Below are 19,199 nucleotides of genomic sequence, written 5' to 3'. Positions count from 1 at the left end.
CTCACGGGTGTGGTCCAAGCCACATAGTCCTTAAGCACGGTGTACCCCAGGTAGGGCCTGGAGAGGGACCGGGCAACAGGGTCTAGCCACAGGTGAGTGCAGGGCCCCCTCTCAGCTGACCTGGGTCCCGCCTCCACTTGGAGCCTTGGGTAGGGTGCAGGTTCCCATGGAGCCTTCGGGGTGGAGAAGGGGTGTGAGCAGTTGTCCTTTTGACTGTGTGGCAGCCCAATGGCTCCCCCAGGCAAGCCCTGACACCCCCTGGCCCCCAAGCCACCCCTTTCCAACCCAAAGGTAGCAGGATTGGCAGGTAAATAACCTTTGCCTCAACAAACTGCCCAGGCCAGGCCCTCGTGCCAGTTCCTGGTGGGGCAGCACCACGCCGGCGCTGATCTTCCAAGTTCTTCCTGAGTCTCCCAGCCCTCTCCTCCCTCACCCCTGTCTGCCTTTTCAGCTTTGCTCTGTTCCGTCTTCTCTTCATTATTATTATCGTCGTTATTAGTGCATCAGCAGATGGCCCCTTTGGCAGCTTTAGCTCAAATATTTATTTGCAAGCGGTTTCCCCCTTACGGGAGGGGGTTTCTCTCCCTGCTGCGCCGTGTCGTCATCCTTGGTGGGGCCGGCCGCCCGCACAGACCACGTTCTCTGCAGTCATCCCACTGTGCTCTCCCCAGGGTGGCTGCCCTGGGCCGGTGGTCACCAAGGCCGAGAACCACGTCCCGAGCAGCACGGGCCTGCAAATGGACTGGGGTTTTGTGGGAGGTGGGCAGAGACCGGGCAGTGCGGGCTCCTGGCTGCGGAGTTGGCTGGAGACTGAGCTCCCCGCTGCAGGAAGCCAAACAGATGCTAGGCTTTAAAAATTCATAACTCTGGACTGTTTCAAGTGTCGGGAAAAGCCCGGGACAGAGAGAGCCCTTTAACACCTCTCGGGAGCAGAGCCCTGGCTGGCCCTGCCACAGTCACCAGCACCTGGCCAGAGCTGGCTCCCGCGGAAAAGGCCACATTCGGACTCTGGGTCTCCTCAGCTGTCCCTGGCATGGCACAGGGCCCACCCCCCATGACTTCCTCCCCACCTGGCACTCATTCCCAGGTGGTGGCTGGCAGGTGTGGAGCAACGGGCTAGGCCTGGACTGCCAGTGGGCCCAGTCACTTCCCAGGTCTCTGCACCCCTCCCCCAGCCCCACAGAGCCCTGCAAACCCAGCAGCACTTCTCTGGGGCATGGGCACGAAGAGGTGACTGCTCAGACCTGGGACCCTGGAAGGGTGCTCCCTGGGGGTCCCTGAGAAGGGCTTGACTGCACCCCTTCCCCCCTCCAGGTTCTCGGGCAGTCAGCACTGCGGCCACATCCACTGTGCCTACCAGTACCGCGAGCACTACCACTGCCTCGACCCCGAGTGCAACTACCAGGTAGAGGCCGCCCGGCCGGCTCTGCTTCCCCACCACGCACGGCGTGCTGGAGGCCGTTTCTGGAAGTAGGGTGGGGGGTGCTTGGTTCTACTCGGCGACCATGCAGGGTGGGAACCTGGAAGAGCCACCAGCATGTCTGCCTCCCCTGACTCCTGTGACAAAGCAGCCAAATGGGGTCTGGAGCCACTGCTGCCCTGGTAAGGAGAATTGAAGCTACCTCTGGCGAGTGTGCCACGTACCAAGGACGGCGCCAGTCACCCTGTGTGCCTTACCTAATCCACTCTTTTCTGGTGGCCTTATGAAGTTGGAGTAGCTAACCTGTTTTCAAGATGATAAAATTGAGGCTCAGAGAGGTTGTCACTTATGTCTGAAGCCACCTGTGGCAAGCGTGCCACCTGTGGAGAGGCGGGACCCGGGCAGTCTGCACCAGGCAGAAAGAGCTGCCACCCCTTGGAGCCCCTGCCTTCAGCATCTGGCCGGGGTCATCTTCTGTGCTCCTGGCCATGGCTGCTGGAAGCCTGAGGAAGACTAGGGAAGGGTTTGTGGTTCTCGAACCCTGGGAACTGTTCACTCCGAGGGCCAGTGTGCTGGGAACTGGCCTTGGGCAGCCTCTGCTGCCACAACCCTGACCAAGTTATTTATAGAGTGACCTGAGGGCACAGGGGCCACCACCCGGCCCAGGCGCACTTGGCACGGTGGGCGGGGGGGGCGGGGGCAGGCTCCTGCCAACTCGGCGGTGTCTCCTGGCAGAGGTTCACGAGTAAGCAGGACGTGATCCGGCACTACAACATGCACAAGAAGCGCGACAACTCCCTGCAGCACGGCTTCATGCGCTTCAGCCCGCTGGACGACTGCAGCGTGTACTACCATGGCTGCCACCTGAACGGGAAGAGCACCCACTACCACTGCATGCAGGTGCCTCTGCCCCCCGGCCAGCCGGCCAGCCGGCGGAGCGGCGGGGGCGCGCACGTGGGCCGTGTCTGGTGGGCCCAGGGCGGGGCCTTCCCCATGGCCATACTTGGTGTGGGTGAAATTCAGCGAGCTGTTTATACAGACCGACATTTTTCAGGCTTTACCACCAAGAGCAGCATTGCAGATGATTCCTGAGGAGGTTTTTGTTTAATTCTTTGTTTTAATGCCACACTGAGTCTGGGCTTTTTCAAGGTGTCAGGCCTAGGAGGAGCGACTTGGGGTTGCAATAGCAGCCGCCGTGCCTCCCCCCGGTATTTGGCAGGGGTTGTTATGGCCTCTCTGAAACAACCTGGGCCACGGGGAGAGGGGGGCCGCCCTCCGGGCTCTGAGATGGTGCAGACGCTGGCACGGGCCGCCTTCACGAGTGTTCAGATTCCACCACTTTTTACTCAATATGGCAACGTTGCCTGCCTGGCCCGGCGGCGGTGGGGTGGGAGGGCCCCGGGCCAAGGAACCATCCACTAAGGAAGTCCCCAGGCTAAAGGTGACCTCCAGGGTCCAGCCCCTGTCCAGCTGGAGGGTTTAGAGGTCGGGCCGCACTCTGGGACACCAAACCAGCTCATGCAGAGCACAGCTCCCTCAGCTGGGCTGACGTGTCCGGGGTCCATGAGCAAAGCCCAGCCCTCAGCACGGCCTCTCCTGGGGAGCCTGGGTGGTGGTTTGAGGCTTTCCACCTTGGTGCTTGTGGCCACCTCCCAAGACCCCCAGGCTGAGGTGTGAAGCTCTCCCGTGGCCCCAGCTGCATCCAACAGCTCTGACTTGGCCCGGCATGTCCATTGCGCTGACTGCGTTCTGGCCCCTGCAGGTGGGCTGTAACAAGGTGTACACGAGCACCTCGGACGTGATGACCCACGAGAACTTCCACAAGAAGAACACCCAGCTCATCAATGATGGCTTCCAGCGCTTCCGAGCCACCGAGGACTGTGGCTCAGCCGACTGCCAGTTCTACGGGCAGAAGACCACACACTTCCACTGCAGGTAAGCAGGGCCTGGCCGGGGCTGAGGGCTGGGGGCACCTCCCGGCCTGGAGAAGGAACAGAGGCAGGAAGCACGCGCACGGGACGGCTCAGGGCCCTGCCTCCTCCACGGGAGTAGGGACAGGGGAGGGGGCTGCCCAGAGACCAGCCTGGGTCTTCCATCCCGGACTCCATCCCTCCCAGGGCCATGGCGGGGGGACACAGGGCGGCGCCTCCGCTGGGTCCCCTGAGGCCCCGTGACAGGCTCACGATGTCCTGTGCAGGCGCCCCGGCTGTACTTTCACCTTCAAGAACAAGTGTGACATCGAGAAGCACAAGAGCTACCACATCAAGGACGATGCCTACGCTAAGGACGGCTTCAAGAAGTTCTACAAGTACGAGGAGTGCAAGTACGAGGGCTGCATGTACAGCAAGGCCACCAACCACTTCCACTGCATCCGCGCCGGCTGCGGCTTCACCTTCACCTCCACCAGCCAGATGACCTCGCACAAGCGGAAGCACGAGCGCCGGCACATCCGCTCCTCGGGCGTGCTGGGGCTGCCGCCCTCGCTGCTGGGCGCCAAGGACACGGAGCACGAGGAGTCCAGCAACGACGACCTGGTCGACTTCTCTGCCCTGAGCAGCAAGAACTCCAGCCTCAGCGCCTCCCCCACCAGCCAGCAGCCCGCCGCGCCCCTGGCCTCCGCGGCCGAGGCTGCGCCGGGTGCCACCAAGCCTCCCAGCAGCAAGATCTCAGGGCTGCTGCCCCAGGGCTTGCCTGGCTCCATCCCCCTGGCCCTGGCCCTCTCCAACTCTGGCCTGCCCTCCGCAGCACCCTACTTCCCTCTCCTGCCTGGCCGTGGCAGTGCCTCCCTGCCCGCCGGTGCTCCTGGCCTCCTGGGTGCCATGTCGTCGGGGGCCGCAGCCTCAGCCGCCCCTGACACACCTGCTCTGGGGGCCTCCGGAGCTGCAGACTCGGCCCCGGGGGCTGCCAGCTCTGTCCCAGTGCCCCCGGCCTCCATCATGGAGAGGATCTCTGCGAGCAAGGGCCTCATCTCACCCATGATGGCCAGACTGGCTGCGGCCGCCCTCAAGCCCTCTGCCACCTTTGACCCAGGTGAGCAGGCTGGGCCCCGCCCAGGAAGCACGTGCCTTCTGAACCCCAGTGGCCCCGGGGAGCAGAGCAGAGCAGGGGGCTGTTGGCAGAGGGTGTCTGTCTGGTCCCCACACCCGAGTCTCCTGTCCACCAGCACCCCCTCTTGGCTGGTCTCTGCCTCCATCCTGTTTGTTTTTTCTTTGGGGCCCCTTGTTCTGGTCTGCCTGCCCCCCAGCAGCTCTTGTTCCCCATCGGTGAAGTGGGGGCAGTAAGGGGTGCCTGTGCATCCGGGGACAACTGCAGATCCCTCCCCGTCCTCCTACCTTCATGTCACTGGCGAGGGCCTCCCGAGCCCCGGCTCGCCCTTCCCTAGGGCCTCTCCAGCTGACCTGGCAGGGCCAGGAGTCCAGCTCACGGCAGGGTGGCTGTGCCTCCCACCTGGACGCCTGTCGAGACCAAAGGCCACTCCACGCTGTCCCCCCATAGGAGTGATACAAACCTGGTCTGCACAGTGCGGCCTGGCAACCGCTAGCCACACACAGCTACTGAACACTTAAAGCCAGCTGGTGCAACAGGGAAACTGGATCTTAACTATCATTACTTTGGTTTTAAATAGGAACACCTGGCCAGCGGTTGTGGGGGAGGGGAGACCAGTCACGTCTTTGTATTCACCTGGGCTCCTGGGGCGGGGGGGGAGGGGCAGTTCCTTCTCTCCCTCTCTCCTTCCTTTCCTGTATTTATTTATTTTTGTTTTTATTTATTTATTTGGTGGCGGGGATTTTTCCTTTTCCCTCCCTCCCGTCTCTTTCCTGGACTGGGTAATCAGTATTGGTCAGATCATTGTGAAGAGGTCAGGTCCTGTCTGGGATGTGGCTTGTTTCATTCATTCAACAACCACCGATGGGAGCAGCCTGCTGGTCTCACTGGGAGCCAGGCATGAGCCAGCAGGACCACAGACAGAAGCTTGTCCTGTGGTGCTGATGGAGCTACGGGGACATCTGTCCCCAGGCACCTAGCTAGGAAGTGATGGAGATGTGGCCCAGAGTCTGGCCCCTGGGCCTGGATGCTCTGCCTCCTTGGAGACTGTCTGGGAACCAGCCAAGACCGAGGGTCTCTGCAGCCCAGCCTGGCCTCTGCTGAGACCTCCCGGAGGGCAGCCAATGCGGGGCAAGGGGACCTCGGCAGGTGACTTCTGGGAGCTGCTGGGTGTGGACCAACTCTCAGGTCCCCAGTGGTCCCAGTGGGAGCAACCGGCCTGCATTCCCAGTAGGGGAGGGGTCCTGCCCCGGCTGCGGCTGGCTAGCAGGGCAGGGGCCCATTCCAGGCCACACTGGGCGCGACGGCCAGACTGTCAAGTGCTATCTTTTCCTCAGAAAACTCTCCTTCCCCCAAAAGAAAGGTCAAGGGGAGGGGGCCTTTTTCCTTTACTTTTTAATAAAATGCCACTTGCTGTCTGTGAAGCAGCTCTCTGTCAGCTGTAGCGCCTTGGGGCAAATTAATATTTCAGTCACTTGGGGATTGTGGGGGAAGGCTCAGTGGACACGTTCCTGTCAGCAACTTCTCCTGCCCCTGCTCTGCGGCCCCTTCCCGCCCAGCTCTCCCTCGGACCCAGCCCGGCTGGCCGGCTGGCCTCTCGGCCCTGCCCTGGACAGCTTGACGGCCGAGGTCACACAGTTTGAACCGCCCTGATTGGCCGTCAGCTCCGATAGCCCTGACACAGCAGATGCCCTTCCCGGGCATGCTCAGTGCGGCGGGGCCGTCGCCCCGGCAACAGCGGGCCGGGGACCACGGAGGGGCCGCTCCCAGTCCAGAGCTGCCACTTTGCCTCAGCATTAACAGAGTCTTTAATAAAAGCCTAAGCGGCAGCCCCACAAATTGACTGTGACAGTTGGTGGAGAAAATGAAGGGCCCCCGCCCCCGCCCCAACCCCCTCCCCAGCCTCCCCCCCTTCTCCTCCAGGAGGCCCTGAGCCAGGACAACTTTGACATAATTTTGCAATAATTATCACTTGAAGAATCGCCACACAGGGGTACGCGTCGCAGGCAATCACGTCAGCGGGGGGATTCGCTGACCGCCAGTCAGGCCTCCCCGGCCCTGCTGCCAGGAGGGGGGGACCACTGTGGCCTGTGCCCCTCTGACCCCCTCTCCCCTCCCCTCCCCCTGTAGGAAGCGGGCAGCAGGCCGCCCCCGCCAGGTTCCCCCCGGCCCAGGTGAAGCAGGAGCCCGGTGAGAACCCTGGCGCCCTGGGCCCCCACGAGGCCTCCCAGGACCGCAGTCGAGACCTGGCTGTGAAGGAGCCCAGGTGAGGCGAGGCCTGGCCCCCAGGAGGAGGCTCCCTGCGCGACACCCTCCGAGCTGGACCCCAGAGGGGCGGCCAGGGCCCAGCCCGCCCAGCAAGGCCGGATGGGTGCCCAGGGCGGGCTGGGAGGGCCGGACCCTCTGGGGGCTGTCCCATCCTCCGCCCATGGCTGAGCTAGAGCCCCCTGGTTTGTGTGTTCCAGTAATGAATCAAATGGCCACGCAGTCCCGGCAAATTCATCTCTTTTATCCTCGCTTATGAATAAGGTAAGAACATCCATCACTCGCCTCCCATTCCCCACCCAGAGAAATTAAAGCTGTGCTGGGGGCTTGGGGGGGGAGGTGTTTGTTTTTTAATGTTTTCCCTCTAATAAGATGAGTTTGTACCATTTAAATTTTGAGGCCATTTTTCATCGGATATAATTTCAGAGCCACTGCTTACAAATTAATTTAATGAACTGGCTGCAGAAATATATCCCAGCCTCTGACACCTTTTTTTTCCCTTCAGATGGAGGGCTCCAGAAGCTTTTCCTGAGCCCTCTAACTTCTTCTCGCTCTTAGTTATTAATTTTATTTATTTATTTTATCTATTTTTTGTTTGTTTAAGAAGGGGTGGGGGCGGGGGAGCTAAAGTGGGAGCGGGTTGAGTAATGGTGTCGGACGCCTTCCGGAGAGGTCGCACTGGAATATTTATTTTAAATAATGCAGGGTCTCTGTAAATTATACATCATCTCAAATATATTTTTCCCCTTCACATGATAAATTTGACTACAGCAAGATTAATTTGGTTACCCTACACAAGTGACGGTTGTACAGGGAGCCGGGCCTGGGCCCGACCTCACGGGGCGGGGGTCCTGCCTGGGCACTTGGCGGGACAGCAGCCTCCGGCTGCCCCTGGCTGCCCTGCCACCTCCGCTCCTGCCTGCTCTCTCGCTCTCAGCCCCTGCCCCCTGCCCCCTACACCCCCCACCCATGCCCAGGGCTCCCCTCCCACCCCGCTGCAGCCAGCCTGTCTTGATCTTCCCCGGGAGCCTCCCGCCCTGCTCCTCCTTTGTGTGTCTTCTCTTGTTCTCAAGGAGTTCCTGGGGTCCCCCCAGCCCTCCTCCTCCTCCTCCTTTTGAAAACCTTCTGGCAGGAAAATAACCAGGGAGCCGCAAAGTCTGGGGCAAGAGGGCTGCAGCGCGCGCCCTGAGTCGCGGCCCCAGCCTGAGCGATGGACCCCGGCAGCGCGGGTTTGTGTGCAGGAGCCCAAGGAGGCCTTGCACCCCCACCCCCAGGCCACAGCCACGGCCACTCAAAGACGCCCTTCTGGAGCCACAGCCAAGGGCCGTGGGGCCGCATTCTCGGCTCCCAGCACCGCAGGGCTGAGGTCGGTCCCAAGAGGACTGAGTGGCCCAGCGCTGCCGCGCCTCCCCAGGCAGACGTGTGCGCGGCCCCAGCCCCCGACCCTGCCCCACACTCAGCTTCTGTCCCCGCAGATGTCTCAGGGCAACCCCGGCCTCGGCAGCCTGTTGAACATCAAGACAGAAGCAGAGGGGAGCCCCACGGCGGAGCCCTCGCCCTTCCTGGGCAAGGCCGTGAAGGCCCTGGCGCAGGAGAGGTTGTCAGAGCCCTGGAAGGTGTACCTGCGCAGGTGAGGGGCCGGCCTGGGGGTCGGGCGGGGAGAGCCCCACGGCCCACTGTGCCCGCCCCTCCTGGTGGCCAGCGCCCCCGGCTGCGCTCTCACTGACCGGCTGCTCTGGCTAGGTTTGGTACCAAGGACTTCTGCGACGCCCAGTGCGACTTCCTCCACAAGGCTCACTTCCACTGCGTGGTGGAGGAGTGCGGCGCTCTCTTCAGCACCCTGGACGGGGCTATCAAGCATGCAAAGTGAGTGGGGGTCCTCAGGGACCCATCTGCGGCCCAGGCTGCCCTGGGGCTGGGTGCGGTGGGAGCTGGGGCTGCCCAGGCCCCTAGTGCCCTGCCAGGTGGGGCCCAGGGACACCTCCCCGTGGGTGGACAAAGGGCAGGTCTCGCAGCCTCCTGCCATGCCCTCAGGCCGGCGTCTCAGGCCCCTGCCCAGGTCCCACCCGCTCCAGCTGTGGGTCCAGGTGGAGCCGTGAGCCAGAGCAGGCTGGGGTGGGCGCCCTAGGTGAAGGCCTTTCCAAGCTATGCTGTCACATCTTTGGCTTCTCTTTCACCTGAAAACAGTGCGGTTAATTTGTAAGCCGGCCCTTTGCGGTAAAAAAAACGCAAGCCCAACCACCTGCTGACACTTGAACTCAGAACTTACTGAAACGGACATCTCACGAGTGCTGAGAGTCCTTCCCAGCCTCAGAGCAGGTTCTAGAAGGAAGGGCCTCCATGCAGCAGGGCTTGCCGCTACATACAGACACACACAGAGACACACACAGGGATACAGACATACACAGACACACATAGATACACACAGACACACACACACAGAGACACACAGATACAGACACACACACAGACACACACAGATACACAGACACATACAGACACAGATACAGACACACACACAGTTACACACACAGACACACACAGTAGGAAACCCAGCCAGGAGCCCACGTTCACACCCAAAGGCACAATAGTGTAACCTCAGGTCATCCCTGTGAGGCCCTGGCCCCTGGGCTTGTGCTGGGGCATGGGAGGCGTGGCCAGGGGAGGGCCAGCCTGCTCAGGCTCCCCTTGACTAGCACCTGAGACCCCGTCTTCTGCCCCTCACAGCTTCCACTTCCGGACAGAGGGAGGAGCAGCAAAGGGCAACGCAGAGGCTCCCTTCCCGGCCTCGGCTGCTGAGACCAAACCTCCCTTGGCCCCTTCGCCCCCTCCGGCACCTCCGGTCAGCACAGCCCCGGTGTCCTCCCTGGAGGGGCCCGCTCCCAGCCCCGCCTCGGTGCCCTCCACCCCCACCCTGCTTGCCTGGAAGCAGCTGGCTTCCACCATACCCCAGATGCCTCAGATTCCAGCGTCAGTGCCTCACCTGCCCGCGTCGCCCTTGGCAACGACTTCTCTAGAGAACGCCAAGCCCCAGGTCAAACCCGGATTCCTCCAGTTCCAGGAGAAGTGAGTCCCTCGATGAGCCGGGAGTCCCGCGTCCCCCTGCGTGTCGGGAGTAGGTGCTAGTGAGGGCAGCCGAGGGCCTGCTGCTCACCCCGCAGTTAGTGCGGCTGCCACCAGCCTCGCGGGGACACAGCCATTGGGTGATGTCCTTCTAGCCAAAGATGCTGCCACTCACAGCTCACTGCCCATTCCCGGAGCAGGCCGGCGGGGTCCGGGCGGTGGCAGTGGTGGCCGCTGTTCCCGCTGGGCTGGTGGTGATCCTACAAGGACCGGCGTGGGTGGTCCTCAGGGCCCTGGCTCCCTGCAGGCCTGTTGGCCTCCTCCTGTGGCTTGCGTCCACAGCTGAGTCACAGGTGGGGACACGGGGGCCAGGCGCCCCCAGGCCTGCGCCCACGGCACAGGGCTCTGCGCTCTGAGGGCTGGAAGAGACCTTCCTCACTGGATGGTGGTGGCTCCTTGCGGCGAGAACGGTGACTCTGTATGTGTGCGGCTTCCTGTTCTCAATAAAAGTAATAAATTGGATTATTTATACCGCCTGAGTGGCAGCTGTCCTCTCTGAGCACCTGGGGCCGGGCCCACGGCGGGAAGGGGACCAGCGCTCCTCTCGGTCCCTCCCCCACGTCCCTCCCTCATCCTCCACCCCGACATGGCAGCCCCCTTAGTGTCCTGGCCCTCACTGTACTTCCGCTGGGGGGAGGGGTGGGGCTGGTCTGCAGAGCTGCCAAAGGCTGGAGCCCCGAGTCCCCCCCGCACCCCTCGGCAGCCTTGGGAGGGGCTGCGGGCCCTGCCAGCATCCCAGGCAGGCCAGCCGTAAGGGGTTGGCCCAGCACTTCTCTCCACTCCTCTGGTCTGGTTCTCCGAGGGGGTGAGTGCCACAGGCCCCAGCTGGCCCTGAGAGCAGCAGCAGGAGCTGATACCAGGCACATATTCCCACCTGCTGAGCCTCCCGATAGGGCTGCCCACCCATCTGCAGTGTGCCAGTCAGCCCCATCCAAGGCAGTGCTGTGCCGTGCCAGCCAGGCCCTCCCTGGCACCCTTCCAGGACTGGCAGCACCATCATATCCAAGAAGTTATTGCAGCCATCCTTATCTGTAATCCTGAGGTGTGGCCGTGGAAACTACATGTCCCAGCATGCAATGCTCTGCACCCAGGATGCCGCAATCCTTGGGCACCATGCGGAGCACCTAAAAGAGGCCGGAAGGCATGCTGGGATGTGTAGTGTCCTCTGACTGAATCATCCTGTTGAGCAGGAGAGCAGCCTCTTGATTGCACCACTGGGGCCGGGGAGTGACCCCAGCACCAGCAGAATTGGGGCACTGGGGGGTGGGCCTGGGAATGCCAATGACCTTCTGGGCTGTGGTTTCCTTCCAGTGATCCGTGCCTTGCCACCGACTGCAAATACGCCAACAAGTTCCACTTCCACTGTCTCTTTGGGAACTGCAAGTACGTGTGTAAGACCTCCGGCAAAGCCGAATCCCACTGCCTCGACCACATCAACCCCAACAACAACCTAGTGAACGTGCGAGACCAGTTTGCTTACTACTCCTTGCAGTGTCTCTGTCCCAACCAGGTCAGTGTGGGGGGAGGGGGGCTGGGCTGGGAGCGAGGGGTGGCGCAGGGCCCAGGGCGAGCTCCCCAGCAGAGCCTCCAAGGTTGACATCTTTTTAAGTTAGTCACCACCCAGTCTGGAAGGATGCTATCTGCCCCTGGATCCCAGAGGCCCCTGGGTAGCGTTCAGATGGTGCTGCAGTGGTGAGGTCTGTCATTTCATTCCCAGCCCCATGTGGCAACTGAGTGCCGGGCAGCCACTGTGCACTTGGCGACATCTCCCATTCTGAAACTAGCCATGTTCCCCTTTCCCCAGAGGCTTAGAATTTTAAAATAGGACCATTGAACAGAATCATAGCCAGGACTGACCACGCCCAAGCAAGAAGAGTAGATGGGGTTCACCCTTGATGGCCTACTGGCAGAGCTAACCGGGGCTGCCTGAGATGGAGCTGGAGCTTGATTCGGGAACAGAGAGGAGTGCTGGGATAGATTAGTGATGTCTTCCCCGGTCTGTCTGGGTGTATTACAGAGAGGAGTGCTGGGATAGATCAGTGATGTCTGCCCAGGTCTGGGTATATTACAGAGAGGAGTGCTGGGATAGATCAGTGATGTCTGCCCAGGACTGTCTGGGTGTATTACAGAGAGGAGTGCTGGGGTAGATCAGTGATGTCTGCCCAGGACTGTCTGGGCGTATTAGAGAGAGGAGTGCTGGGATAGATCAGTGATGTCTGCCCAGGTCTGACTGGGTATATTACAGAGAGGAGTGCTGGGATAGATCAGTGATGTCTGCCCAGAACTGTCTGGGTGTATTAGAGAGAGGAGTGCTGGGATAGATCAGTGATGTCTGCCCAGGACTGTCTGGGTGTATTAGAGAGAGGAGTGCTGGGATAGATCAGTGATGTCTGCCCAGGTCTGGGTATATTAGAGAGAGGAGTGCTGGGATAGATCAGTGATGTCTGCCCAGGACTGTCTGGGTATATTAGAGAGAGGAGTGCTGGGATAGATCAGTGATGTCTGCCCAGGTCTGTCTGGGTGCATTACAGAGAGGAGTGCTGGGATAGATCAGTGATGTCTGCCCAGGTCTGTCTGGGTGTATTAGAGAGAGGAGTGCTGGGATAGATCAGTGATGTCTGCCCAGGACTTTCTGGGCGTATTAGAGAGAGGAGTGCTGGGATAGATCAGTGATGTCTGCCCAGGTCTGTCTGGGTGTATTACAGAGCGGAGTGCTGGGATAGATCAGTGATGTCTGCCCAGGACTGTCTGGGTGTATTACAGAGAGGAGTGCTGGGGTAGATCAGTGATGTCTGCCCAGGACTGTCTGGGCGTATTAGAGAGAGGAGTGCTGGGATAGATCAGTGATGTCTGCCCAGGACTGTCTGGGTATATTAGAGAGAGGAGTGCTGGGATAGATCAGTGATGTCTGCCCAGGACTGTCTGGGTATATTAGAGAGAGGAGTGCTGGGATAGATCAGTGATGTCTGCCCAGGTCTGTCTGGGTGCATTACAGAGAGGAGTGCTGGGATAGATCAGTGATGTCTGCCCAGGTCTGTCTGGGTGTATTAGAGAGAGGAGTGCTGGGATAGATCAGTGATGTCTGCCCAGGTCTGTCTGGGTGTATTACAGAGCGGAGTGCTGGGATAGATCAGTGATGTCTGCCCAGGACTGTCTGGGTGTATTACAGAGAGCAGTGCTGGGATAGATCAGTGATGTCTGCCCAGGTCTGTCTGGGTGTATTACAGAGAGGAGTGCTGGGATAGATCAGTGATGTCTGCCCAGGACTGTCTGGGTGTATTAGAGAGAGGAGTGCTGGGATAGATCAGTGATGTCTGCCCAGGACTGTCTGGGTGTATTAGAGAGAGGAGTGCTGGGGTAGATCAGTGATGTCTGCCCAGGTCTGTCTGGGTGTATTACAGAGAGGAGTGCTGGGATAGATCAGTGATGTCTGCCCAGGTCTGGGTATATTAGAGAGAGGAGTGCTGGGATAGATCAGTGATGCCTGGCTAGGTACTAAAAGAGATTGGTGATTTCTGGTCTGGGTGTGGGATTAGAGAGGGATTGCCAGGGTACCAGGTAAGATGTTTTGAGAAAGGAAGAAGGGGACATGGTGCGCGTGAGCGTGTGCAGTATCCTTCTTGACACAATTTTGATTCCTGATTCTGAGCTTGGGAGAATGTACGTGCAGGGTCTGGGGCAGCCCTGAGGCCTGGGTGCCAGGAGCTCTCAGCGGCCACCCTGTCCTAACAATGGCACCCCCCGGCCTTCCCCCAGCACTGCGAGTTCCGGATGCGCGGGCACTACCACTGCCTGCGGACGGGCTGCTACTTTGTGACCAACATCACCACCAAGCTGCCCTGGCACATCAAGAAGCACGAGAAAGCCGAGCGGCGGGCAGCCAACGGGTTCAAATACTTCACCAAGCGGGAGGAGTGCGGCCGGCTAGGTAGGAAGGCGGGTGGGTGGCAGGACCTGGCCCTGGCGCCTGAGGCCCTCCTGTCCCAGTACCCACCCCCTGCCTCCCACATCCGGCTCCACAGTTCGTTAATGATGTCACAGGCCAGGCATTGTCCAGCTTGTCCAAGTCAAAACCCAAACAGCCCAGGAGGAAGGGCAAGGGTGACCTGGGGGAGTCCCCCTACCCGCCACGTGACCCAAGGTCTCATCCTCAGTGTTGGCTGAGTGCCGCTCCCCTTCCTTTTTGGGAGACTTGCAGCCCGGGTCTTAAGGCTCCTGACGTCCCTTGCCCTGGGCTCTCTGGGACTTGAATTCTGAGTGTTGGTTCATTCATTCAGTCAACACGTCTGTGTCCTGGGCGCCATTCTACTGCAGGGGGTGACAGCGGCAGTGACGGCTAAGATTTCGTGGCGTTTCGAGGCTCCCGTCAAATGCTGGGGGTCTGGTGGGCTCAGCTACGCCTCCTGTGTGTGGGCCAGAGGTTGCTAGGGACGCTTGCAGGGAGGGGGCTGCAGAACCAGCCACGTGTTTATGGGCCAGGGGCAAGGAAGCCCCCTTAGGAGCAGGCCAGAAGCAGGAGGGTGGCTGAGAGCCCGCAGGCCCTCCATGGCGCCTGGGTCGCAGGAAGGGCCTGGGGGGGCCTGGTGCTCGTGTGGCAGGGCCGTGGGGGAGCCGGGGAGGGGCCGCTGGCTGCTGCGGTCTGGCTCTTTCTTGGGTGAAGGCAGAGACACTCCAAGTCAGCTGCCAGACAAGGAGGGAAACCTTCCCTTCACGTATTAATCCAAAGAGGACTCACGGCCAGGGAGGGCTGGTGACCGTGACAACAGGTGTCCACGCTCGTGGCCTCTGCTGTCCCTGGCTCGGTTGACAGATGTCAGGGTGTTCTGCAGTCGCCTTTATTTACTCAAACTTTGGGTGTTTTGGGTGGCAGCTGAGGCCAAACAAAGCTGGGGGGCTGAGGGATGAGAGAAGACACCTGGCCAACGCAGGTGCCATGGCAACGGGCAGGCCTTCACCTGCCCTTGGCCGATCCTGTTTCAGTCCCCCCCCCCCCCTGCTCTGTTTGTGCTCAGCCCAGAGCAAGGCAGAGGGGGTTGGGAGGCAGGCAGAAGGCCAGCAGGCCTGCAGCCATCACAACGGTCTCCCCAGAGGAGGTGGCTGACCTGGTGGACTGGGAGCTGTGGGCCTCTCCATGTCCAGGGCAGAGACGGGACCAGCCCACCTGCCACTCCCCCCGCCCCCGCCCCCGCCCCGCTGTGTCTCCCCAGAGGAGGTGGCTGACCTGGTGGACTGGGAGCTGTGGGCCTCTCCATGTCCAGGGCAGAGACGGGACCAGCCCACCTGCCACTCCCCCCGCCCCCGCCCCCGCCCCCCGCCCCGCTGTGTGATGAGCCAGGGTGGAGCCCAAGGCTTGCGCAGCCTGGAAGAGGGCTGCTCTAGGACCCCTCCTCCCGCCCCATGGGAATGCACCTCGCCTCGGCGTTCTGGAAGGCCCTTTCCGGGCTGGCCACAGGTCCCCCAGGCCCAGAAGGGGGCCCGACACCCGGGGGCCGGGAGACTCAGGCTGGCCGGGGCTGTGTCCACAGGCTGCAAGTACAACCAGGTCAACAGTCACTTCCACTGCATCCGGGAGGGCTGCCAGTTCTCCTTCCTCCTCAAGCACCAGATGACCTCGCACGCCCGGAAGCACATGCGGAGGATGCTGGGGAAGAACTTCGATCGCGTGCCCCCCTCGCAGGTGGGCAGCCCCTCCCCGCTCGCCCGTGCCCCCCTCGTCTCCGGGCAGCTTCCGTAGCACCCCCCACTTCTTCCCAGGGCCCCCCAAGCCTGCTGGACACTGAGACAGATGAGTACATGGATTACACCGGCTGCAGCCCGGGCGCCGTGTCCTCCGAGTCGTCCACCATGGATCGGAGCTGCTCCAGTACCCCCGTGGGCAACGAGAGCACCGCGGCAGGTGAGCAGCAGGCAGCGCCGGGCCCGGCCAGCCCTGAGCCCCAGGCCCAGCCCTGCCGGCTCTGTCTGGGACAGGGCTCATGGCCCAGGCCGCCGCCAAGGAGGACAGGCTGGTGTGCGGTGGACGAGCAGGTCGGTGGGTCGCAAGTCCTTGAGGCCACCTCCCCAGCACTCTGCCCTCCGCTCCAGGTCCCAGGACAGGCCCTGGGCTTGTCCTCACTGACAGCTACAGAGCGAAGCAGCGCAGCCCCCAGCCAGGGGGCAGGCGAGTGGGGGCCCAGCCTTGCTCGGTCCCTGGGCCCCGGAGCGGCTCGTGCCTACCGGGCTCTGCTGCAGGCACTGCTCAGCACACCTGGCCGCCCCCCTGAGCTCCCTGCCTCCGAGGCCTCTCTCTCCTCCCGCCCCTCCTGCCCCCACTTCTTGTCACATTCTGTCTGCTCATCTGTCCACATATGTTCATGTCATACTTGCTTCTGCCATTGGGTTTCTCATTTTGGTTCTTTTTGTTTGTTCTTTTTTTGGTTTTCTTTTTTTTTTTTTTTTCTACTTTTTTCCACCCTCTCCAGGCTGCGCGGCTCCTCCTCCTCCTCCTCTTCCTCCTCCTGCTGCCGCTGGTGACGAGGCTGCCCGCGGGGCTCCATCCTCAGCGGCTGTGCTCCGGCCGCCCCCTCCCTCCCTCCCCTGCCTCTTCTCTCCGTCCTGTCTCTCATACTCTCTGCTCGGTGCCACTCTCGGAGCCAGCCGGGGCCTGGCCCACCCCGTCAGCAGCCCGCCCAGCTTCCCGCCCATCACTGCCACTCCAACTCCAACTCCAGTCAAAAGTGATGTCCCCCTAGTGCAGGACGCTGCAGGTAATTCGCACACGCCCTCCCACTGTGCCTGTCACCCCCTACCGACCCTTGGCTGTCAGGCAGGGCCCCCTGCACCCACCAAGCGCCCCCGAGACCAGAAAGCCAGGTCCTTGTCCAGAGGACAGGTCCTGGTGGCTCCGGCTCAGCCCCAGCCAGAGATCTGCCCCGGCTCAGCAACGCTCCCGAGCCCAGAGTGGCCGCGCCGTGCCCTCCAGACTCCTGCTGGCTGCCCGGCACTGGTCGGGGGAAGTCCCGCCCTCCTCAGCCTGGGCAGGGCACAGCCTATCCCTTCTGCTCCCAGGAGCTCACCTGGGACCTGGCACCAGGGGGAGACATGTTCTTGGGAAGGTTTGCTGGTGCCAGGGCCTGAACCCCGCCCCCCAGGAGCTGAGCCCAGAGAGGAACCCACTGCTGTCTCAAGCCCCAGAGGGGGCCAGGCCTCTCCCTCCTGGGCGCAGCCTGCACTGCAGCTCTGTCCCTCTGGGTTCACTCAGCACAGGCGCTGTGCCAGGCCCAGGGTTAAGCGGTGAGCAGGGCAGAAGGTCCCCACCCCGGGACCTCAGCCGGACACAGCCCCGTGACCTCTGACCCAAGCACGTGCTCACGGCCCTGGATGTCCGGGCCCCTGCCCCTTGCCTGGGCACCCTCACCCCATCGCAGTCCTGGGTTCTCTTCCTGTGCCGAGGGTGGGCGACTGGGCCTGTTGCCCCCATGGGAGTGCAGCCATGTGGGGGCAGAGGGGCAGCTCTGTGGGCATCGGTGCCTGGAGGAGGTGCCCCACCCAGGTGCAGCTGGGCCTGAGGCTCTTTTTTTTTGGGGGGGGGGGGAGGCAGGAGCAGCTGCCCCTTTCCCATCCCCAGCCCGTGCAGCTGTGGTCCTGCCGGGGCATGCAGAAGGGGGGAAAGACCCCTGGCAGCTGAGTCCAGGAACGTGGCCCGGGGCTGCAGTGGGCACAGGTGGGCGCCACCCCTCCGCCGAGCCGCTGGGGTCCCGGCCAGGCAGGAGACTCGGAGTGGAGCGGGCGTAGCGCCTTCCTGCTGTTCAGCTCCCAGAGGTACCTCAGGCCCCGGCAGGCAGACCCCCAAGGAGACCTGAGAGGACCCCTGGCATCAGATGGGCCCCTGCCCGCCCGGGGCGCTGGCAGCTCTGTGCCGAGGGGCAAGTCCCGGGCGGATGCCAGCCTTCGTTTTCGTTAGAAGTCGGTTTGATGGCTCCTGGCCTGGGGCCAACTCGGGTAATTACACCCGGCCAGGCCGACGGTCCCCCCGCTGCTCCAATTAGCGCGGCCGCGGCCTCGCTGTCCCCCCAGACTGGCCCGGAAGCAGCTGGCGTGCCCCCAGGGCCTGGGGGGGGCAGGAAAGCCTGCCCGAGCCTCCGTGGCTGTTGGCGGGAAGCGGAGGCCCGGGGACTGGGCCCCGTGCGGCCGCGGGCGCCCCGCACTGACCTCGCCGCCCTCCCCAGGGAACACCATCTCCATGCCGGCCGCCTCGGGCGCCAAGAAGCGGTTCTGGATCATCGAGGACATGTCGCCATTCGGCAAGCGGAGGAAGACGGCGGCCTCGCGCAAGATGCTGGACGAGGGCATGATGCTGGAGGGCTTCCGGCGCTTCGACCTGTACGAGGACTGCAAGGACGCGGCCTGCCAGTTCTCGCTCAAGGTCACCCACTACCACTGCACGCGCGAGAACTGCGGCTACAAGTTCTGCGGGCGCACGCACATGTACAAGCACGCGCAACACCACGACCGCGTGGACAACCTGGTGCTGGACGACTTCAAGCGCTTCAAGGCGTCGCTGCGCTGCCACTTCGCCGACTGCCCGTTCTCGGGCGCCAGCACGCACTTCCACTGCCTGCGCTGCCGCTTCCGCTGCACCGACAGCACCAAGGTCACGGCGCACCGCAAGCACCACGGCAAGCAGGACGTGATCAGCGCCGCCGGCTTCCGCCAGTTCAGCTCGAGCGCCGACTGCGCCGCGGCCGAGTGCAAGTACAAGCTCAAGTGCTCGCACTTCCACTGCACCTTCCCCGGCTGCCGCCACGCCGTGGTGGGCATGTCGCAGATGGACTCGCACAAGCGCCGGCACGACAAGCAGGAGCGCGGCGAGCCCGGCGCCGACGGCCCCGCGCCCGGCGCGCCCGGCGGCCTGGACGGCGCGCTCTCGCTGGCCGCCGAGCCGGGCTCGCTGCTCTTCCTGCAGACGGCGGCCGCCGGCCTGGGGCTGGCGCTGGGCGACGCAGGCGACCCCGGCCCGGCCGCCGCCGCCGCCCCCGGCCCCGCCGCCCCGGGCCCCGCCGCCCCGGGCCCCGCCGCCGCGCCCGGCCCCGGGGAGTCCTCCCAGGAGGACGAGGAGGAGGAGCTGGCGCTGCCCGAGGAGGAGGCCGAGGACGAGGACGACGACGAGGACGACGACGACGATGAGGACGACGACGACGAGGACGACGACGACGAGGAGCTGCGCACCGACTCGGAGGAGTCGCTGCCGGAGGCGGGGGCCGGGCCGGGGGCCGGGGCCGGGGCCGGGGCGGGCGCGCGGACCCCGGCGCTCGCGGCCCTGGGCGGCCCCGGCCCCGCGCCCCCCGCCGCCGCCGCCTCGCCCTAG

The 19,199-nt window shown here is 62.8% G+C and overlaps 1 protein-coding gene across 1 annotated transcript in view; it reads left to right on the top strand.

The window, feature by feature from the left end:
• Positions 1–19,199, top strand: part of CASZ1 (castor zinc finger 1) — a 51,424-nt gene extending 32,225 nt beyond the window's left edge. Inside the window, exons 6-19 of the mRNA XM_062193086.1 lie at positions 1,315–1,405; positions 2,156–2,320; positions 3,183–3,355; positions 3,618–4,450; positions 6,596–6,731; positions 6,931–6,994; positions 8,206–8,360; positions 8,474–8,596; positions 9,458–9,796; positions 11,165–11,363; positions 13,610–13,781; positions 15,379–15,530; positions 15,608–15,749; positions 18,061–19,199. Of these exons, the coding sequence (XP_062049070.1) occupies positions 1,315–1,405; positions 2,156–2,320; positions 3,183–3,355; positions 3,618–4,450; positions 6,596–6,731; positions 6,931–6,994; positions 8,206–8,360; positions 8,474–8,596; positions 9,458–9,796; positions 11,165–11,363; positions 13,610–13,781; positions 15,379–15,530; positions 15,608–15,749; positions 18,061–19,199 (3,883 nt within the window). The remainder of the gene's footprint in view (positions 1–1,314; positions 1,406–2,155; positions 2,321–3,182; positions 3,356–3,617; positions 4,451–6,595; positions 6,732–6,930; positions 6,995–8,205; positions 8,361–8,473; positions 8,597–9,457; positions 9,797–11,164; positions 11,364–13,609; positions 13,782–15,378; positions 15,531–15,607; positions 15,750–18,060) is intronic.

The sequence above is a fragment of the Lepus europaeus genome, chromosome 5 (assembly GCF_033115175.1).
Source record: "Lepus europaeus isolate LE1 chromosome 5, mLepTim1.pri, whole genome shotgun sequence".
In the NCBI taxonomy this organism is placed as follows: Eukaryota; Metazoa; Chordata; class Mammalia; order Lagomorpha; family Leporidae; genus Lepus; species Lepus europaeus.
The sequence above is the reverse complement of the archived record's forward strand: the minus strand, read 5'-3'. Positions and strand labels throughout refer to the sequence as shown.